The 21,886-nt window shown below is 38.9% G+C and overlaps 1 protein-coding gene across 1 annotated transcript; it reads left to right on the top strand.

Moving 5' to 3' along the window:
• On the top strand, positions 1–21,445 carry shcbp1 (SHC SH2-domain binding protein 1). The gene is made up of 13 exons (XM_084107463.1): positions 1–361; positions 612–806; positions 890–1,005; positions 1,137–1,345; positions 8,802–8,897; positions 9,383–9,613; positions 9,933–10,110; positions 10,982–11,102; positions 13,664–13,795; positions 14,837–14,955; positions 15,207–15,293; positions 15,985–16,126; positions 20,948–21,445. The coding sequence occupies exons 1-13, from the start codon at positions 166–168 to the stop codon at positions 21,286–21,288; spliced, it is 2,163 nt and encodes a 720-aa protein (XP_083963589.1). The 5' UTR covers positions 1–165; the 3' UTR covers positions 21,289–21,445.
• Positions 21,446–21,886: the final 441 nt, after the last annotated feature.

Below are 21,886 nucleotides of genomic sequence, written 5' to 3'. Positions count from 1 at the left end.
GAGTTTATTGGGCTCTTTGCTCAGCCCGGGTAACGTTTGAAAATACAAGTGAAGGGTGGAGACCGACCGTCAGTTGGCTGCTAATCTAACTTAGTTAACAAAATACATTTTATTGATATCTGTACATCGTTTATTGTAGCTCGATTAAAGTTGTAAGCTTTAGTGATGTCGGAGGAGCTTGTGTGTTCAAAGCCGGAGGAGGTGAGAGACGCTGAGACTGAAAACAGCGTTGAAATCATCATCAAACTGACCAGCGAAAATCCACTAAACAGTCATGATCATAATGTCAACCAAGAGACGGAAAGAGACACAGAGACTCAATGTACTGAGATCAGACCAAACCATAATCGAGTTTCTAAAGGTTTGTGATGTTTATACGCTATATGACTGTGAGGTTTGTTGTCATTTGCATTAACGTTAGTCTTAAACTCCTCCATTATGTCAAGTTACCATGTGCCATTCATTTCACACACCCCTAAAAATTAATCGAATGTCACACGTTTGACGTTGACACCGGTATTTTAACAATATCACGTAGGTCATAGGCCAAAACATTTGTTTGTGTGGGTTTATAGGGCAAATTACTGAACTGCCAGTGTTGATGTTTTCAGAGTTATTTCAGACAGAAGAAGAAGAAGATGAAGATGACGACGACAGCGGCACCCATTATCTGAGTGGTGATGAAAGACCCTGTACTCATTTAAGGCGAGCAGAGAGGCCAGGACATGGAAAACTGCTGGACACCTTCCAGACAGATCATCTTTTGTACTATGAGAGATTCAAGGCATATCAAGATTACATGCTTGGTAACCATTCAAACACTTTTGAAAGTCATCCACAACAATACACGAGTCAATAAGTGTATTTAAAAAACTGAAATGTTTGACAGGTGACTGTAAAACGTCTGAAGTAAAAGCCTTCACCGCTGAGTACCTGGAGAAGATAGTGGAGCCATGTGATTGGCAGGCCATATGGCACACTGATGTGTTTGACGTGCTGGTTGAAGTAAGTTCATTGAAGCATGTGGCAGGCAAGTGGTTTTTGGGTATTTACTGTCAAGAAACAAAAAGGTCAATGTGTATGATTGAAGCATTCACACAAAAGGATGTTTAAAAGGCTGAGGATTGTTGTTGTAGGTTGTTGACGTCGATTGTAAGGAGCTAAAGGCAAAAGTGGAGCTGGTGCTACCAATGGAGTGTGAGACCAGAAGCTGTGATCTTACTGAAGAGTCCATGAAGTCCCTGCTGGAAGCTACACTTCATAAAGTACCTCTTCTGGAGCTCTTGGTTGTCTACGATGAGTCTGGGGACTTTGATCAGACTGCTCTGGCCCTGGAACACCTCAGGTTAGTTAACCCATTAAATGTACTTTTTTGTTTTTCTTCTTTTCCTTTTCAGGGCTCTAGGGCTGGGACGGTTACCGCATTACCGCAATACCGCGGTCACATGATGCCTACCGCGGGTCTGAGCTCATCACCGTCATCACCGCAAAAAAAAAACTGTGTGCACGTTGTGTCTAATTACATTGATTCATTGATTCTAATGACATGGATTGTGTCTAATGACATTGTGTCTTACATGATAAGTTTTGTTTAGAAAACCTTGAATCCATCAAAAGATGGAGCACATCCGACCTTTCGCGAGTTGGGGAGCGCAATGTTCCATGACACATAATAACATTCCATTCGTATTGACTATTAGGCCTATATGCGAGAGTACCTACAGACATCCCAAGTCTCCCGGAAGTTCCGGGAGTCTCCCGCATATTAATAGCGGCTCCATGATCCCCGCAAATTAGTTAAAATCTCACGGAATCAAGAGCGAGCGAGCAAGAGCGCGCATGCGAGACAGAGACTGTGTTCCAAACCGTGTAGCGCGCGCACGGCAGAGAGGGAGAGGGAGCGAGAGAGAGCAGAGATTTAAAGCGGTTTACTGCTATACAGCGGGAATTTCTTGCTTTTCAACCGCGGTAAGAAAAAATCCATACCGTCCCAGCCCTACAGGGCTCTTCAACAAAAACTGCCAGATTGGGCCTGTGCTGCGTTGTCACGAAAGTTGATCAGTTGCATGTGTTTTTCCCACCCACATTTTTTCCCCATTTGTGAATGAGTGCAGAAAACAGCTTGCGAGTACTGGATTGAGTTCTCTTTCGCATCTGCTTTTGCTTAAATGTGAATACTGAAAACTTAAAAAAAGATTACAAATATTTGTTTACTTCAATGTCATGTGACCATTAAAGGGATAGTTCACCCAAAAAATAATTTACTCGCCCTCATGTTGTTCCAAACCTGTATAATTTTTTTATTCTGTTGAACACAAAGGAAGATATTTAGAAGAATGTGGGAAACATTTCTGGGACACCAATAGTATTTTTTTTCCTCCTTACTATGGAAGTCAATGGTGCCCCAATGCGGGCTGGTTACACACTTTCTTCAAAATATCTTCTTTTGTGTTAAGCAGAACAAACAAAGAAATCTATACAGGTTTGGAACACTTTGAAGGTCAGTAAATTATGAAATTTTCATTTTTTGGGTGAACTATCCCTTTAACGACACCAGAGAACTGTGAACTTTATTTTATTATCATTTATTATTATTATTGACTTATTTTATTATTGACTTTATTATTAAGTTATTAACTTGCAATCTAAGGTCTTGCTTCAAGTAAATATTTAAGGTCAAAGAGGTTCAGCTGACAAAAAAAGTTGGATGTAAATGGCATGTAAATATGAAATTATATGAATTTGTAAAAAAAGAAAGAAAAAAAAGACAGCAATACATGGTTAAATGACTCACTGAGTGATAATTCAAATAATAATTAGTGTGTCAGGAGTTGATTAGATATGCAATGTTGAGAAAACGCTTCTTAAAAGTGAAATGATTTCTGTAAATCAGTGATCAAATGCTGTGTGGGTCTCAGTTTTCAGTGATAGGCACATCGCTATTATCTTGTCTGTGTGTGCAATTCCACAAACCTAGAAGACCTTCTGAACATATAAACAGTAGGCTTTTTTAGAAAGGAAATTTTAAAATATAACAAAGAATTATGAATAATTTATTGCCATTGTGAGAATAACATCTAATCAGTAGAAAAGTAACTAGTCTGATTACGAGTATTTTAAAATGAACTAGATGTACCGCATGGCGGTACAAAATATGACCGCCACTCAGGCCTGCACTGGCTTTCCACAAAAATAAATGACGTGGAGCAATTTGGCTGTATTGCGTGTTTATGTATATACCTAAAAAAAGTAGTAGTATGTGCATGTCTGTCTGTGTGTGTGTGTGTGTGTGTTGTGTATGTGTGTGTCTGTGTGTGTGTCTGTGCGTGTATGTATGCGTGCGTACATGTGTGTGCGCGTGTGTGTTTGTGTGTGTGTCTGTGCATGTGGATTTGTATGTGTGTGTGTATGGGTGTGTGTCTGTGCGTGTGGATGTCAGTGTGTGTGCATGCTTACGTTTGTTTGTATTCATGCATGTGTGTGTGTGACAGTTAGGGTTGCCAACTTCAGAAAAGGAAAATGCGGGACAATCGTGGTTATTTATAGGAAAATGAGGGACACTCAAAATATTTGTACTGTATCACACAGTGTACGTCATTTCAGTGTCTGCAGTTAAGTTTGTGTTTAAAAGGTTATCAGACATAAACACATTTGTATTGCTTAACCTATTTATGTATTTAATTCTAAAAATAATTTTAATGTCATACATGAAAAAAGTCACATTACAAACAAACCATAGTTCAAAATAACAGCATTTATCTAAAATAGAAAGCTTTTTTAACATTATACACTAGGCTTACAGTTCAAAAGTTTGGGGTTAGTAAGATTATTTTTTGGGAAAAAAAATAAAGAAAGTAATTGCCTACTTTTATTCAGCAAGGATGCATTACATTAATCAAAAGTGACAGTTAAGATAATGTTACAAAAGCTTTCTATGTACTTTCTAAAAGCTTTAAAACATTAATAATAATCAGAAATGTTTTTTGAGCATATTATTCCCTCAGGTAGATTACATGTTTTCTTGCGTGGCTGGATGTTAGACTCATGAACAATAATCACGTTGTTTGCATTCGCCAAAATTGATTAGCCGAAATCAAAACGTGGACAGTGAAAGGAAATTACTGTTAGCGCGAGACGAGTCCGGCTTGAAGCGGAAGCGACCAGACGGCAGAGGATGTTCGCAAATCAAACAATGATTTGTCTCAAAACAGTGATTAAAAAAAGCTGTGATTGGATGATGACAGGTGTCGGTGATCATTCTCAAGTGTCGTGGTCAGCACTGCTGCTGTTGCTGTTGTATCAGTCAGTGGTTTATCAGCTTGTCAAAAAACGGGACACGGGAGGTCACGCAAGGGACAAATAAATTAGGCCCAAAATGCGGGACGTCCCGCCTAATTCGGGACAGTTGGCAACCTTAGTGACCGTATCGTCCTAAACCAGCAACCCTTCGCTCAACACCACCATCTACAGGCCGATGAGTGTACAGTCACTAAATGTGCACATAAATGAATTTATTTTATACCCCCCCATGGATGAAATTCTACGAAACTTAGCATACCCCCAGAGGATGTCAAGTTAACCATACACATGAAATATGGTGCAGTTCTGAACATCTCAACTGAAGATAGGGGCGATTAAAGCAGAATAATATTGCATTTTCATTTTTTATGGGAGGGGCGCAAATCACAAATGAGTGATTATGGGCTAGGTTGATGTGGGCCCTTAAGAGCAACATACCATAAAAATTTCTTCATCCTCGGTGCCACGGTTCAGGTAGTTATTTAGGAAAAACTGCATTTTTGGGGTTTGGGGGGGCCCAGCGCGGGGGGTGAGTGGCCCCCGGGGACCAAACGAAATTTTTTCCGTAAAAGTCTAGTGGGGCTATATGCCCACCAAATTTCATGTTCCCCGGTGTTTCGGTGTCCCTGGTATCGTTGACGAAAAAATTCAGTAGATGACGAAAAAAAAAAAAACTTTGACAATCCCTATATGACCCTATAGCGGCGGTCATAATTATAATCTAATAACCAGGGACGTCACTAGGATTGGAAGACAGGGGGGGCTTAGCCCCCAGGGTATTTGTAACTTGCGTTTATAGAAAATGTTAGTGAATTTGAGTAAAAAACAACTGTATATGTTTAGCTGTATTTGTCTCATCAACCCCATTACCATCTTCAACCCTGTTACCCTAGTCTCAACCCCGTCACACCATCACACTACCTAACCTTAATTTAATGTTTGTTGAACTTAGTCAGAAATGTTCAGAGCAATCATAAGAATACTGATTTTAGTTCAAATTCTGAAGTTAAGCCACATCTTTGATAAAAAATTATAGGGTTGCTGTCACAAAAAGTGCCAATTTCAGGCTTTAGTATAGCATAAGTGTAAAATTATATGTAAATTATTATGGTGCATGGTACAATTTCTGGTAAGCTACGCTTTTTTATTATTTCAATTTAGTGTTGCACGGTGTACCGATACTTCAAAAGTATCGCGATACTCGGAAATTAAAAACGTCACGATACCTAAATTTATCAGTATCGATACTTAAAAAAAAAAAAACAAAAAAAACGCCTCCCTATGGACGTCTGTGTTTTTTTCCTGCCGCACGCAGCAAAGAACCTGCCGCTGTCAGTGTCATGTGACAAAACACTACAGCGAGATGGCTGCATGTGCGAGCACAAGTGGTCCACGACTCGTAGAAAAAGATGACGCGGGGAGTGACATATGGAAGTACCTTGCTCTGTTGCACGGTGCACCGATACTTCAAAAGTTAATCGGAAATTAAAAACGTCACATTCCTTAATTTATTAGTATCGATCCTTCTAAGAATGACCGCGTTCCAGATGGCCGGCTACACACTGGCTGCGTGTCGTGTCCGTTTTTATTTCGGCTCCCATGTTAACTGCCTGCGTGACACACGCGTCTGGGTGCAGCTCGAGAGACGCGCGGAAAACGCGTGCATTCTAGAAATAGAACCGACGCCTATTTTTCACGTGACACGCACGTGTGTTGGAAGCGTTTCCAGGCAAAATAGAATAGGAAAAGATGTTTCTGTCATTTTGACATGAATACATATTAATAAATGACATTTTGATGTTTGAAAGTTTATAAATACAATATAAATGTAATTTAAAAAAATATTATCGATTTTCAAATATTGCACCTAATACAGAACAAATTATTCTGTAGCCTATTTTGCCGTCAACACTGCCGACGTTGTCTTTGCTGCTATATATTTATGTTTAACATGAAGTATAGGCCTTCCACAACTCTCTCCCCACATGTCAAATATATCACCAATGAGGCTTATCATATGTTACCAATATTAAACATTGTTTAATATAATCACTGTTCATATTTTTATTCAAAGTTCAGAATCAAGATAAAGCTCTTATGTTTCTTATGATAAATTAGATAATGCTGCTAAATTTATAAAAAAAAATTTCCTTGAATGTCATTGCTCTAATTTATTTTTTATTTTTTGATATTTCATATTTTGTTCAAATGTTTAATATATCTGCTGTTCATATGTTCATTTATTAGTGTGTTATATGATTAGAATGTTGTCCCGGTTTTAAAATAAAGCACAGCAATGATATTTGAGAATGTTTCTCCCTTTTCAGGAAAAGTATCGAAAAAGTATCGAAATCGCAATACTTGACTTGGTATCGGTATCGAAACAATAATTTTGGTATCGTGACAACACTATTTCAATTCAATTATTGTAATTTGATTTAATATTGACTCATTTGGATAAATATTAGGTACTCAAGATAGGCGTTAATTTTTCTCAAGAAAAAAATGACTCACCTAATGCTGTAAACATACAGAGAGTCCTATCAGCTGGTAGTATTTAAGGTTAAAAATAACTCAAATTAAATATAATGCATTTTATTATTATTATTATTATTATTATTATTATAATAGCAACAACTTTATTTAATGATATAAGTAAAAAATATAAAAAATATGTAATATAGAACACATATTTAGCAAAATACTCTCTATAGCTCTTTTTTTTTCTTGGCAACTACATGCTATAGCCTATATTATGTTCATTAAATGGCTTTCCTGAGGTAAATGTGACATAATTGTTCTCCAGCTATGTTATTGACCTCTTCACGCTGATAAAAAAACACTGATTGATTGATATTATGTATGAGGAATATACATTTCGGTAAGTTGTAGCCTACTACTGTATCTTTCAACAGTGTTCGTGTTTTTTTTACTCTTAGCTAGTAGAGATGATCGGTTCACGTGCGCTAGGGATCTGTCACGTCACATCTACAAAAGCCAAAACGGTATTTATTGTTTGAATTTCGTAATAAAATTAACAGAATCTGAGAGTTGAGATTCTTTTATATCATAAAGTAACCTGCTCTGTCTAGTCTGTCGGTCTCCGTGTCCTCTTTGCTTCGCGATTTTTCTGTGCGTGAGAAAATGTATGTGTGGCCTGAGAGCCTGTGAAAAGTGTCAATTGCGTGTCTCACGGTGAATGCGCGAGAGTTGGCAGCACGACTCTTTGTACTGTCCAACTTCAACTTCCGACTTTTCGGCTATTTTTTGTAGATGGATGTATATCGTTGCGCCTAAATATGAATGAGGATACGGTTATTGATAAATCGAATTGTTATTGTTGTTCTTATTATCATTTAGGGGGGTTTAGGAACATTTTGGGGTAGCTTCAGCCCCCCTAAAATAGGCCTAACGACGTCCCTGCTAATAACAAGTACTTAATTTTTGGAATCTGATTACGTATTCCAGATTACATGTAGGCTAATCAGCTTCTACCCAGCACTGTTCTTAATCCATTAACTAATGTTAATTATACAGCTTGAAATATTCCAAACGTGTGGTTTAGTGACCATGAGTGGGTGAGGTACTGTAGGCAAAAGGGACGTTTAAATATTTAATGGAATGTGGCATTTGATATTCAAATCTGCCATATTGTGTGCATCCGAACATTGATGCAGTTGTATACGTGTTTGGTTTGTGAATCTGTGGTGGATTTTTAATAAATAAGATGGTAAACAAATTTTTCTGAATCTAATCTGTGTTAAACTTCTAACCTTATTTCAACCTGTTAAACTTTTAACCTGACTTCTCCTTTGGGTGTAACATTATGACAAATACTTAACTAACTTCCTCCTCTAGGTCTAACAAAAATAACAAACTAAATTTTACTTCTTCTTTTAGGACAGGTCTTACTAACCTTTTGTTTTTAGCCTGCATTATGTCATGATATATATATATTGAGTAATCAACTGACTGTTAACCCTTTACAACGTTTTTTGATGATTTTGCTTATGCCAGTAACAGAGGGTAAAGAAGGGAGGGGCGTGCTTTACAAATTGAACCAATCATATTGATAGAAGATGATGTAATGTTAGTGATTTTAGTCACGCTGAGTTTATTTTGATGTGTCTGTATTGTCTTATAAAACCTGATGTATTCTTTTACTTGAGAGAGATTCTCTGAGAATTGCTTGAGTACTCTCCCGGCCGTAAATAAAGAACTCAAAGGACATTTGCTGAAGTCTGTCTGTCATTTTCTGCTGCGCAGCAGGTGAGATAGTTTAGAGAAATAGATTATATATTGAAGCGTCGATTGGAGACGGCCCCGGTAGACTTAGGTCAGATGAGATAGGACTTGGTTAGGTTTAGGAAAATCTACGACAATTCTGATGAGGTTCCTTTTGTTATACTGAACTGACTGGTTAAGCAGGTTTTCCTGTCATTGTTACTCACATCTCCCCCTCCCATCATTCACTCTTGCCCGTTTCTGTCTAATCCCCACAGGTTTTTCTATAAGCATATCTGGAGGAAGTGGGATGAGGAAGATGAGGATGATGACTTTGATTACTTTGTTCGGTGTGTGGAGCCTCGTCTTAGGCTGTAAGTGTCCTCTGTGTGTCCTGTCTCTTCCCCTGAATCATGAACAAACACAGAGTTCATCAATGTCTAGTAATATCCTAAGCACTGATTTAGTTATAAAAGAGCTGTGACCACCAGGTGGCAGTGTGTACTCAGTAATGAACAGTTTGTTACAAGACAACACTTCAAATTGCTTTGAGTAATCCAAATCTATTTACTCTTGGATTTTTTTTTAAAGTCATTATAAAATTAGATGTTAATTTAAGCATGGGATATCTAGTTTTAAACTCACATTGGCATAAACAATAGTGGAGATGATGTCAGACAAATTAAATGAGTGTAATGGCACACCTGATACTTACTTTACTGAACTTCTTAAGTGTGAATGGAATTTTTATGGTGCCCCTAGTAATGGAGAAATTCGTCATCACCCTTAACAAGATCATGGTTTTCTGTCTCTCACATCCCCCCCCCCCCCCATCTGTCCCTTCATGTATTTTCCACAGTTACTATGATATCTTGGAGGATCGTGTTCCAGCTGGTCTTGTCGCTGAGTATCACTCGGTGCTGGCGCTCTGCTCTGGGAAATTTCAGGAGTTCTCCAGTCTGAGAAGTGACCTGAACAGTGACTCCGAGTCTGAACAAGACAACGTGTCCATGGTGGAAGGGCTGCGTATGTACGAGCAGCTGGAAGCACTTAAGCGCAAGCTGCGTATTATTGAAAACCCACTGCTCAGGTTATTATTACTGCTGTGTGTTTTTTTGAGATTGAGAGGTGTCATGTATATTCTTCAACCCCCAAGTTAAGCAGGAGAGAATAAATGTGATTAATATTGCTATCAGGCATTCATGGTTTTTGAAGTATTGACTTCTTTACGTTTTCCAAACCTCTGGATCAATACGCGCTGCTCCATAATTAATCATCAGTCTTTCCTAGTTACCAGATTTCAGATCCACTGGGATCAAAGATGTGTTAATCTGAACAGCTGTGTTTGAGCATGTGTGCCTGTTAGTTCTTTGGTTTGCTTACCCGCGCCACCTGCTTATCAATTGCAGGTATGTTCTGGGCTACAAGGTGAACTCTGGTCAGCAGTCATGCAGGGCAAAGGGGCCCCGTCCTGCTGGCGGCCATGTGGTCCACTTGGTATCTGCCTCGGCCACAGTTCACCAGCTTCAAAGCTTGATAACTGACAAACTGATGCCCCACTATTCGAGTGAAGAGTTTGAAGTGCAGGTGTGTATAACCCTTTTTCTTTTTCATGGTGCAGTTATCATGCTGGTCAGAAGGCCTTGTAGTACTCAGCTTTTCAGAATAAGGGTATTGTTTTCAGCTGTACTGGCTTTGTAAATGGGGAATTTAGGAGGGGTTTATGACATCTGGACTGTGAAAGAATGGGAGAAGCTCTTTGTTTTAAGCCATGACAGGACATTTGGCTGGGAAATATGGTATTTGAACTGGAAAAGGTCACTTCCCCTATTCCAAGAGCTGAATCCTGATGGGGGATGGTCTGATCGTTTTAAATAAAGTAGTTTCAGACAAGGCAGGTTGAGCACAAATCCTGCACAAATGCTGATATTAATCCCCCTCTCTCCCATCACTGTCTTTTAATTTCCTGGGTTTACCTCCTAAAGGTTAATATCTGGGTGAGAGCGCTCTGGCTGCCTCGTAGCTCTTAAAAAAAAAAAAAATTGTATCATTGATTTCACTTGTGCTAGTATAATTCTATGCCTGCTAGGTCTCAGTGAATAGTTTGGCCAGTAAAATCTTACATGTGCTCGCTTCTCCATCTTCTGCTCGAGTAGTGCGATTAAAGAGCGGTTTGCGCGGAAAGCAGTTGTTAGGACGATATGATCACTGATGTGTCAAGGTGCTGTAATGTAGGATTTGTAAAGCGCAGTGTTCATGTACTAGCTCATGTTTGATCTCTCTTGTTCTGTGAGCCAGTTTATCCCTCAAGAACTGGTGCAAATGTGTGTGCTCGCATGCCTGTGTGTGTGTGTGTGTGTCAGACTGTTTTTACTCAGTGTGATTTAAAATTCAGTTTTTGTTGCTTTCTCTTCAGGATAAAGATGAGTTGGACTAATGTGGTGTGTTTTGATCCCAGTTTCACAGTGACCCGGTGCTTGCGGTCAGTGCGTGCTATGAGGGCGATGTGGTCATCATATGCCCAGGCCTTTACATCATCACCAGCTCCATCAGTCTCGTCGACTCTATTGAGGTTGAAGGTAATCGCATGACTCACCATGTTATAGATCTTTTTGAAATGTATTCACAGATGAATTGTTCAAATTTTTCAAAATGCTTTTGACCTAGTAATGTTTTATCAAAATGTCATAACTGGACCTTCTGGTGAAAACTACTGACATCTCTGGTGATGTGTGCAAGACTTCTCTAGTCATCTGATAAGCCTTAATAGACGTTTTCAGTTGTACATGTTTCTTTTTCATAGTGTTGATTTTTGGCAAATTTCATGGAAACTAATAGGGGTTAATTTGAAAATCAATTCAATGAAAGTTCCAAAATGATTTAAAAAAAGAAAAGTCAAGTAATTCTTAAGACTTATGTCAAATTTCAAGCATTCTAAATCTCTGTGATAGTTCTGTGTGAGGACAGTTACAAAAAAATGATAATAATAATTTATGGATGAACCATCACTTTAAAATGTAGTGACATTAGTGATGTCTAAATCAATGGTTTGGCCAGTTTTAGCTGCAGTGATGTAGAGACATTTACCTTTATCATCCAAATTGATTGGAAGTTGGTACTTTACTTTTTTTGCATCTTCCTCCATCTAAAACTCAGAGGAAACCACCTGTGTTTTGTACTATTCTTTTCCCTTTAATAAAGCTTTGTGAAACAGCATGCTTCATAACAGTAAGTCAGTAGTCTGGCACCATGCCTTGTTTGTCAAAATGGTTCCCTGGACGTGTATAAAATGAACACCGCAATCGGTGCGTGATATTAGGAAGCCTTCCGAAGGTAATTGAGCTTGATGGAACAATAACCATCTTCCAATGATGGGGGGCGGAAATTAATTCATGAGGAATGTGGAGGCAAGCGAGCAGAGAGAGCACAGGGTCAGGGTCGAGTCTCTTTATGCAAATGAATGACCTGCAAAGTCAGATAGTGATGAAGAGGAAAGTTGGCCTGGAGGCCGCTGTTTAAATATGGAGGTTTTGTGTGCTTGGCAGTCCCTCCTGCAGAGTCAGGGAAGCCCTGGAAGAGGAGATAACATACAGCCGGCTGCAGGCTCTACTATAGGAGAAGAGCAACTCAATTAGACCACTGCCAGATTACCATAAAATAACTCTTTGGTATTTAGCGAGAATGTCACACGTGCCTCTGTCTCAGGCTATGGCTTTATTGCCGAGATTATTTGAAGGAGCAGTAAATTGTGAAAATGTAAACCATTTTCACAGCATATATTAACAGCATATATATGTTTTCTTTTCTCTGGGAAATATGTAAAATATTTATTTTTTTATAATATTTTTGTATAATATTTTTAGAAATATTAACGTAAATTCATAACACTATCACTTTTTTATTTTGTAAATGACAGAAAACAAGTTAACGCTGCTGCGTGAGTGTATCTAATACAACGGCTGATGGAGTGACGGCAAATTTAACATCTTTCTCTTTTCTGGCCAACATAATCAATCTCTTGGCAATTTTTCCTCTTTTAGAAAGTTATAGAATAGATTTTCTTTTGCTATTGGAGCAAATATGAATGCAGAGATTATGTTTGTTGTAGTTTCCATTCACCACTATAGAATTTTACCCAACTATGACTATTTCCGCTTCTTAAAATCCTGGAAATGTGAAAAAAATCCATTGAGACCTGCAACAGACGGTGTTGCCTTTTGTAGAGCAGGAAGTAGGATGTGTGATTCTGTGTTTTCCTCCATTCAAAGCATCCCACTGCTGTCAATTACAGTGAGATCTTCCACCAAATCCACTCTTGTTACCTGCAGGCGTAGAAGTAAGGATGGTGCTGTGACCTTATTGGTCTATAGTCAGCCTTTGGCATTTGAAAGAAGTGTGTGAGAGCTGACCAGGGTGCTGAAGTTCATCTGAGCATTGTTAGAAAACTCTGGAAGAAACCTGCTTCAGGACCATCTGTCAAAGAGCAGTGTGTAATGAAGCCGGGCTGTCAAACTCTGCGGCTTTGAACCGCTGCTCTCGCTGACCTGCCACCACTATCTCAAACTGACATGGTGCTAAGCTGACCTCTCAGTCATCAGTCTGCTATAGACTCAACACGATAGTTGATGGTCATTTAGGCACATTGTTACTTGGAAACCATGTGTCTAGACTGAGAGACGGTCTAATTTCCATAGAAAATTAGGTCCTTTATGGAGAGGCTTTGCTATAATGAGATGTTCTTTGCTGGATGGTAGGCATAGTGGTAAATGACAGTGATCCATCAGGGTTAAGGGCCTGTCAGTTTCCCTTCTGCGTTTTTGTCATGCAGGTTCAGAAAATGTTTTATTCAAAGAGTGCAATTTTAACAGGTTCTTGTTACTATCGAAAATATGCCATCACTGGCTTGTTTTATAATAAGGGTATTTTAGAGTTATTTTATTTAAAGAGACATAAACAACATTAAAATCTCACTGCGGTGTTTGTTTTTTACTTAATTTTTTCATCTTGTTTGGTTCTATTTTATTTTGTAAAATACTTTTCTTTTTGTAAGTTGCTTTGGATAAAAGTGTCTGCCAAATATCGAAGGGTTGGTCTTAAAAGCACTTTTTTCAAAGGCATTTCTCTCCCTGTCTTCCCTCAGGATACGGTCTGCCGGACGAGGTGGTGATCGAGAAGCGTAACAAGGGTGACTCTTTTGTGGAGTCAACTGGGGCAAACGTCAAACTCTCAAATCTAAAGTTCATACAGCGCGACGCCATTGAAGGCATCTTGTGTGAGTCTTAAAGGAAATTGGCCTGTCCCTTTCCCCTCTTTCCCGCTGTTTGTCAAAGAGTCTTGAGAGACTGCTGCTGTTGAATGGGCAGCAGTATATCCACCCGAGACCTGATGTGCATTCATTTGGCCAGTGACAAGTCATCTTATGTTTTCCTTGTCATTTCATTGGTGAGCCATTCTGGCATGTCTAGCCTAGGGAGCTTTTAAATCTGTATCCCCGTGTGCAGCTACACTAAAGGTTTGTTTCCTGTGGGATTTCTGATCTGGTCAGATAAATAGCTATGTGTATGATCTACTAGATATCCTGCTTGCTTCCAAAACAATGTTTCAAAAAACATTAAACACACACACAAAAAAAAATACTTTATCACTATTTTTCAGACTTTTATATATAAATATTTAATATGTATCCTGTTTATGTATTTGGTCTGCAGTGGCTTAAATAGGCTTTTAAATATAATTTTGATCAAACTAAATTGGATTTAAACATTTTAATGCAAGAACTAAAATGCAATAAAAATCTAGTTGAAAGTAATCAAGGCATGTGTTCTATACGTCTTTAACTGAAGGAACATTCAATTTATTTCAATATATATATTGTTTTTAAATAAATTAATACACAGCAAGGATGCATTCAATTTGTTCAAAAGTGACAGTAAATACTTTTACATTGCATAGAAATTCTATAAATGCTGATTTAAATAAATGCTGATGTTTTAACCTTTTTCTATATTATCAAAAAACTAAACTGATTCCCATATGAATAAAACTTGCCATTCTTGCAGCTAAAGTGTAAATAAAAGATGCAATTTAAAAATCTGTCTTAACACTTTCATACTCACAAGTCAAGATCATGGATCTAATCTAACGTCTTAAAAATCATTGTGATGTCAATTTTGTTTAATTTTATATTGTGTATATTCAATATAGCCCAGCACTATTTTCAACCTTTATATGTGACCGGAAACCGTTCCTCCTTGCATGTCCTGCCACCATTGTCCAATGTCTTTTCAATTTGTCACCCTTTATCTTTCATCAGGTGTTCGCCAGGGGAAGCTGGAAATGGAAAATTGTGTGATGCAGTGTGAGACCACAGGTGTGATAGTGCGATCGGCGGCCCAGCTCTCAATGAACATGTGTGACCTGTACGGCTCCAAGGTAAGCTGCACTGGCACACGGTACCTCACGTAAATTATAAAATGACTTTTGAAATGGGTATTACCATTTGAATGTATAGCTCCATCATCTATCCTTTATAATAGTTAATACAGTATGAGAGACAGGTGTGAAAGATCACGGCAGCAGCATTCTTTGACTGATTTACCACCAACCATGTTACTAAAGAGCCTCTTCTTCATTTACTAATACCGTTATCGTTTGTTCTGATGGTCGCTGTGCGCTTGCTTCAGGGGGCCGGTGTGGAGATCTACCCTGGGAGTGTATGCAGTCTGGTGGGCAACGGCATCCATCACTGCAAGGAGGGGATCCTGATTAAGGTGAGCAAGATGGATGAGCTTATGCTCTTCGAAAATGCCTATAGATTAGCCCGTCTAGCTCCTGGTTACTGCTAATCGTTGCCCAGGCAACAGCAAGTATTTTACCTGGGCGAACTGTAGAGCTGTCTTGGTATCGCATTAATGTCCTTAGTGGATTAATGCGTTTAGAAGACCTCCAGAGAATTTAGCCCCTTTAATGCGTTAGTGGAGTGGACTTCACTGGCTGCCATGGGGCGTCTTTGATGGTAATAGCTCTAAGCTGTGTCACCAGAGGTCAGTACGCTCACACAGTTCAGAGGAAAGCTCAGAAAAGCCAGTGAGCACCCTGCAGTTGTTGACATGTCTTTGTGGAAAATTTTGCAGATCGGCTTCAAAAGTGTTTCATGAGCTGAAGTATTATGTGATGGCTTTCTCAAGTCAGTGTTAGTGTTTCACCTGAGAGCAAATTAGATTCACACACAGGTAGCAGCATCCCAAAAAGATTTTTCTGTAATTAACTCTAGCGGAATAATTGGATTTTACCTACCTTCCTAATGCTTTTGTGCATTTGTGTACACGCTGCGCCTTCCCAACCTCAGTCTTTCATTCTTCCTCACGTTGCTTAGGCCAAAAAGAGATGCGCGTATGTGTGTGCATGATCATTTGTGTAGGCATGCTGTGTGTTTACCACCCTCTGCTTCCCCTTTGGCAGGATTTTGCAGATGAGTTGGATGCCATGCCTAAGATCACCATGGTGAACAACGTGATCCACAACAATCAAGGCTACGGCGTTATCTTGGTCAAGCCAGGTGACGCCACCGTGGAGGATCTGCCCCCAGAGCCCAATGCCGCAGGTGCCTCTCTCTTCTTCTGTCTGCTCCCGCTGCCTCACTTCAACAGAAGCAGGGCATATTCTCAAATTAACACCAGCTAGTTCATTAAGAGCGGTTATCTTGAAGTACCTAGCAACACCTGAAAGTGTTGAAACACTAACATCTGCTCCAGGTTTTGTGCAGACAAATTGCTGCAAGCATTAAATGAAGATGACCCCTTTTTCTGGTTCTAAAGTAGTGTTACTTTTCTTTCTTAGAGCAAAAAAGTACAATTCTGAAGAATCTTTTTATACAACTACTGTTGATAGTGTCCAGCTTTTCAAGCTTAAAAAATTACAGCACTGAATGAAGCATGATAAATCGATTACATTTTAATTATTTGCTGATATTAGAGATTTGTGTTGGTCAATACTGCATATTTAATAGTACACATACTCGTTTCCCCTATTTTTACATTTGCCATTATCAAAAGCTCACTTAAAGTTAATCTTTAAAGTTTTCAAACTCCACATCAGTATTTTCCAAACTTTTTATTTTGTCAGTTGTAACACCTTTGACCTAAACTATTGACTTGAAGTACTCCCTGAGATTTTAAGGGTGTATTTACACCTGTTTTGTTTGGTTCGATTGAATTGAACTCAAGTTTGTTTCCCCCCCTTGGTGCGGATCTTTAGAGCAGGTGTGAATACAGCAATCGCACTTGGGTGTGGACCAAACAACTCTGGTACGGTTTGTTTAAGGTGTGAACATGACCCGACCCAATTGCAGAAAGCACTTTTTTGACTGGGTCAGATTTTTACTATGTAATTTGGGGGGATGAAATACCTATACATTAGGGGTGCAACGGATCGCAGTTGATCTGTGATCCGTACGGGCCAGCTGCCCCACTGTTCGGCACGCATGTGATTCGCGGACTAACTGCTAAATTTAACCATCATAGAGTGAAAGGCACTCTGCGTTAAATGCAGAAGAAGAGATGCTCGCGCATCTTAAATGCTCGCGCGTTATCTGTGCGCACAGCCGCACACACCCGAAGCACGCGCATGCAGAGAGAGAGAGGCACTAGAGGTTCAGATAGCACTCAAACACCGAATTGATTCCTCTTTTGCATTTCCTTGCCCTTGAATGGACATGTGCACAAAATTATGTTAAAAAACTTGTCTAAATACCTGTCTCGCCATGTATTCTCTCGGTTATGTCTTAAGTGGACCGTTGAGAAAGAAACCAGAAGTTTGTTTTTTCGGTCCGCGCATTCGGTCTTAAAGTGACAGCAGACACCTAATATTCCTACTGTTGTCTGTGTCATTAATGTTAACAAAACAACAAAAGATGAAGCTATATTTAATTTCTACAGTGAACAAATAGTGTTATTTTACATTTAGGCTTAATTATAGATTTCTGTACCTGAATACTACTGTCTTTGTAACTTATTTAGTTTTCATCTCTGCTTGTAATTTGTGTATTTCTTCTTATTTTATTACTGACTGTTCACTTGTTTTTAATAATGTTTGAACTTTAGTTAGATCAATTAGGCTAGTAGTTTTTTTTTAATGTGGTATCTATCGAATAACTTCAGGTGAGCTTTAAAGGTGCCGTAGGTGATTCTCTGCAGAAACATTTTTTGTTATGCTGGTAAAGTCTCCTCATATCCTGATAGCAATCGCTCTATGTGGTCTAAATGTATTTTTATAAATATGTTGTCTGTGGAAGAAGTAGGACCATAAAATGTTTGTTCAATCGTTGCGTTCGTTCCGAATGGTCCTATAGCATGTGTTCCCTGTCAGAAAATGTGTTTACATACACTGCACACAGGCTGTTCACGCAGACATAATGAGTCATCAGCACGTTCACGTGCGCTGTGCAGACAGAGCGAGAATGGCAGGCAAGCAGCAATAACTTTCCTTCTGAACTGTCAGCAAGGCTAAAGTTAGCATTTTCCCAGATCTTTTACAGCACTATTAAGTAATTAATGAAAAGCAAAGTTACGGAACTGCCGGAACCATCTTGCAGCACATCTGCGTCTTCGCAAAATCCTAATTACAACATCGTATAGATGACATTGTATCATATGATGCAAGTGTCTTCATATTGCATTAGTAGCTGATAACACCAAATCAGTAAAGAATAAAAATTGCACTATAAAGATCTCCATGATTAGCCTGATTTTGGACTTACTGCTTTTCCAATGAATGGATGACCTTAGCACACGTGTGGTTTTGTTTATAAATTTTGGTTCACTTGCAAAAAGGTCAGTGTGAAAGCGAACCACACCAAACAAAAAATCAACATTGTATTTGGTCTGGACCAAAGCAAGTGAACAATACATTTGCAGATCACTGCAACTGGTCATTGGGTCCAGTCCAGTTCGTGAACCAGATGAACTGCGTGGCTTCAGATATGACTCGTATGACTTGCATGGACTACTTTTATAATGCTGGGGGGGTTTTTGTTGTCCTTTTTGATTTTGATAGAAGTGGTCAGCATGAACTGTCATTGTATAGATCATTTTTGTTCTTTGGTTCCACAGAACAAAATATAACTGCATTTGATTTTGAAACAACATGAGGTGACATGAATGTTAAAGGCTCAGGGAAGGAGGAGGTGGGAACCAGAGAACGTTAAACATAAATTTTAATCCAAAAATAAACAAAAAACAAAATGAAAGTAAGGCGGCAGACCCTCATGGACGACTGCATATAAACATAATAAAACACAACATAAATGTCCCAGACCTAGTCCTGCTCTGTTGTCACTCCTTTTATCCTTCCGGAGCTCCTCCGTGGGACTTGAGACCGGTGTGGTGCGCAGGTTACGCTCATTATCACTCATGCCACCGGCCTTGCTCCATTCCCACAGCTCTCGGCCCTGCTCTATGTAGGTTTGTAACAAATATGCATAATGCCATTCTATGGTCTTCATTGGCTGCCTGCAAACAATGTCTACTTTGACCCGCCATCAAATGCTGTAGTTGTAGCTGAGGCCTGGAAGAGGCCAGAGTTAGGTTTGTTGACATGTTGAGAAGGCGCTGATTCCTGCTCTGTGAAAGCAAATCCACTTTGCATGCGCTTCCAAAGGATGAGGACTCGGGCTTGAATTGACATGGTAAAACCAATGCTATCGTTACTGTTCGAAGCCTCCGGTTGAAATTCAGATTTGGTAATGAGCGTTTCGTTTCCAGCATGCACTGCAAGCGGTCGATCTGAGCAGTGTAGGCTCTCGGAAAAGAGAGGTTTCTCCTTTATCGAACCGTTTCAGACACTGTGAGAAAAGAGGTGATGGTGCAAAGTGAGAAAATTAAAGTGTTTTCTTTTACCTTGGATGCATGTTAACCGGTTTACCTCCCAAACAAAATTAGGCACTTTTAAAATGTCTTAATAGGGGCATGATTCATTCACATGTTTTTTATGCTGAATTTTGAAATGCAGTAATTATTGTAATTTATTGGGAAATTTATTGCAAATAATACAGAACATAAATAATACATTCTTGTGTCCAGGGCCAGTCCACTCCTTTTTTTCTGCTTAGTGTCTTTGGTGTTTTTGTATGGGCAATACTGTAACCTTGATGTTTTTTTTTTTGCTTTCACACATCTCATCTTCTTTGCCACAAATTAAATAGGCCACGACCACTCTCCCCATTAATGTAAATGGTTCTGTGTGAGCCTGCATACGCCACAAGCCTATTTAGCTCATGAAGGAACCCGCAGGAATCAGTCCGACCATGTGAAAAGTGCTCTACTTTCTCCTGCGGTAATATCTGTGAAAATATATTCGCTTGCATAAAATCTTTGTTAAAAATGCCCCCCAGGGGCTGTTGGAAGGCCTGTCCGTAATGACTGCCATCCCCACGGTACTTTTCTTCAGCAAGATTGACTTTTTTCCCTCTCTCAGCCAGCTCCGTTTTGAGAAAAGGAAAGAACGGAAATACGCTTGACATTCAGTGAAGGGCAGCTGTGAATGCAGTGTGCTTAATTTCTGAAATATGCTTCGCAGAAGGCGTCTCGGCTTCAAAATACAAGTAGACCATACTTCTCCCTCTGGCTCCTTTGTTTCTGCCTCTAACCATCTGCCTTTGTCTAATAGACGCTTTGGCATAGTGACTTTCTATTCTGCATTGTTTAAATAGCACTTTCAGTCGACGTGTTTTTTTTTGAGAGTTGGAATTCAGAACTAATAGATTTATCTTATTCAGTCCAGCTGAAATAGATATAAAACATATTGGAAGGAAAAGGTAGGTTATGTTATAGTTGTATGTATATAGCTTGCCTCTATCAGCAAGTCTTATAGCAATGCGTGAAGAAAAGCTTTTTCACTGCTCGTAGTGTAACAGCTGGCTTTCCTAAAGAGGCTTTCTTTTTTCTCCTATAATATATGAAATTAAAGTATCTCTGTCTAGTATTACACTACAATTGTCCCTTGCGTCATTTGTTTTTCCAGGAACAGCAGGGTTCAGTTTTAGTGCAAAAGCCCTCCATTTAGAGGAGAGTCGTAGATGTATCTAACACATCCTTTTATTGTACCCTATCATTTTCGGGCTGACTATAACCATTCATATTTTTTTCTGCTGTAAAGTTGAATGAGAGCATGTTGCGTTGATGCATCATTCTGAGCTGCCTGCTTTTTGGTCAGGAATTAAAGGAATAATTTGCCCAAAAAGTAATATTCTATCATTCACTCTCACTCATGTTGTTTCAAACCTATACATACATCACACTTTTTTCCAATTATAGCTAGTTATGAATCACATTTTCTTTAAAGTTTAAGGTTTTAGATTAAAAATGCTATCCCCAAAAACAATTTAAAACCAGATCTATTCTGAAGCCTGTCTCTTCTGTTTTGTCAGATGAGAGAGAGGAAGAATCTGAGGACACAGGAGTAAAACCAGAGGCAGATTTGGACGAGGATGATGATGATGATGTGCCCATCATTGTTGTGGAGGAAGAGTGTCCAGCCATCAAACATAGCCACTCCATCCCTCCAGACTTCACTGAGGGAAATTATGCCATCAAGCAAGAGTTGGTTGCCACGTCGGCCAAAAAACATGGGCTTCAGAAGAGCCGGATAAAAGCATTAGGGGCCATGCAGGCTGATGAGAATCTACTCTCACAGGAAATGTTTATTTCCATTCATGGGAATCAATTCAAGCTCAATGGCAAGGGCAGCTTTGGTACCTTCCTGTATTGAAGGCTTCTCTATGGCAGACATGCACAGACACACTTTACTGTTGAACTATTTATTCTGTTATTTCTTCAATTTTGCTACAAGTTTACTTTGAGAGATTTTTTATTAATTTCATTGTGTTAGTGAAATGCAAAATGAATTAAATGCGTGATAAAACGTGTAGGCTTTTAAAAATGTCTCTTTTTAACCTGTGCATTTTTTGGGGATTTAATTTTTGTTTATCAGTTTTTAAACACTGAAACACTTGAACATATAATAACACAAAAAGAGCAGCACCTTGGAAATTTTCTGTTCACACTATCTCATGTTTTAGAACAAACATGTTCACAGGCAAAATAATTGTTGTTGTTTTTTTTTTCTTGAGAGTTCACAGTTCATGTTTTGTCCACACTCTAGTTTAATGGTTACTATTGTTACTAATAAGCTCTAAAAAGCATTTGGTCTCTGAAAAGGACAAAAGCAGTATTTTTTTTTTTTTTTTCCGTCTTTTAATTATTTTGTAGAAATAAAGTGTTATTGTTTCAAATGGCAAAAATCTGCTTTATGTAGTCTACTTTATAAAAAAAAAAAAAATCATAGAAGAGTAAGTTACTGGTTTTGC

Source organism: Abramis brama (genome assembly GCF_963993115.1).
Source record: "Abramis brama genome assembly, chromosome: 3".
Taxonomy (NCBI): domain Eukaryota; kingdom Metazoa; phylum Chordata; class Actinopteri; order Cypriniformes; family Leuciscidae; genus Abramis; species Abramis brama.
This window is presented reverse-complemented; position numbering and strand designations above follow the sequence as displayed.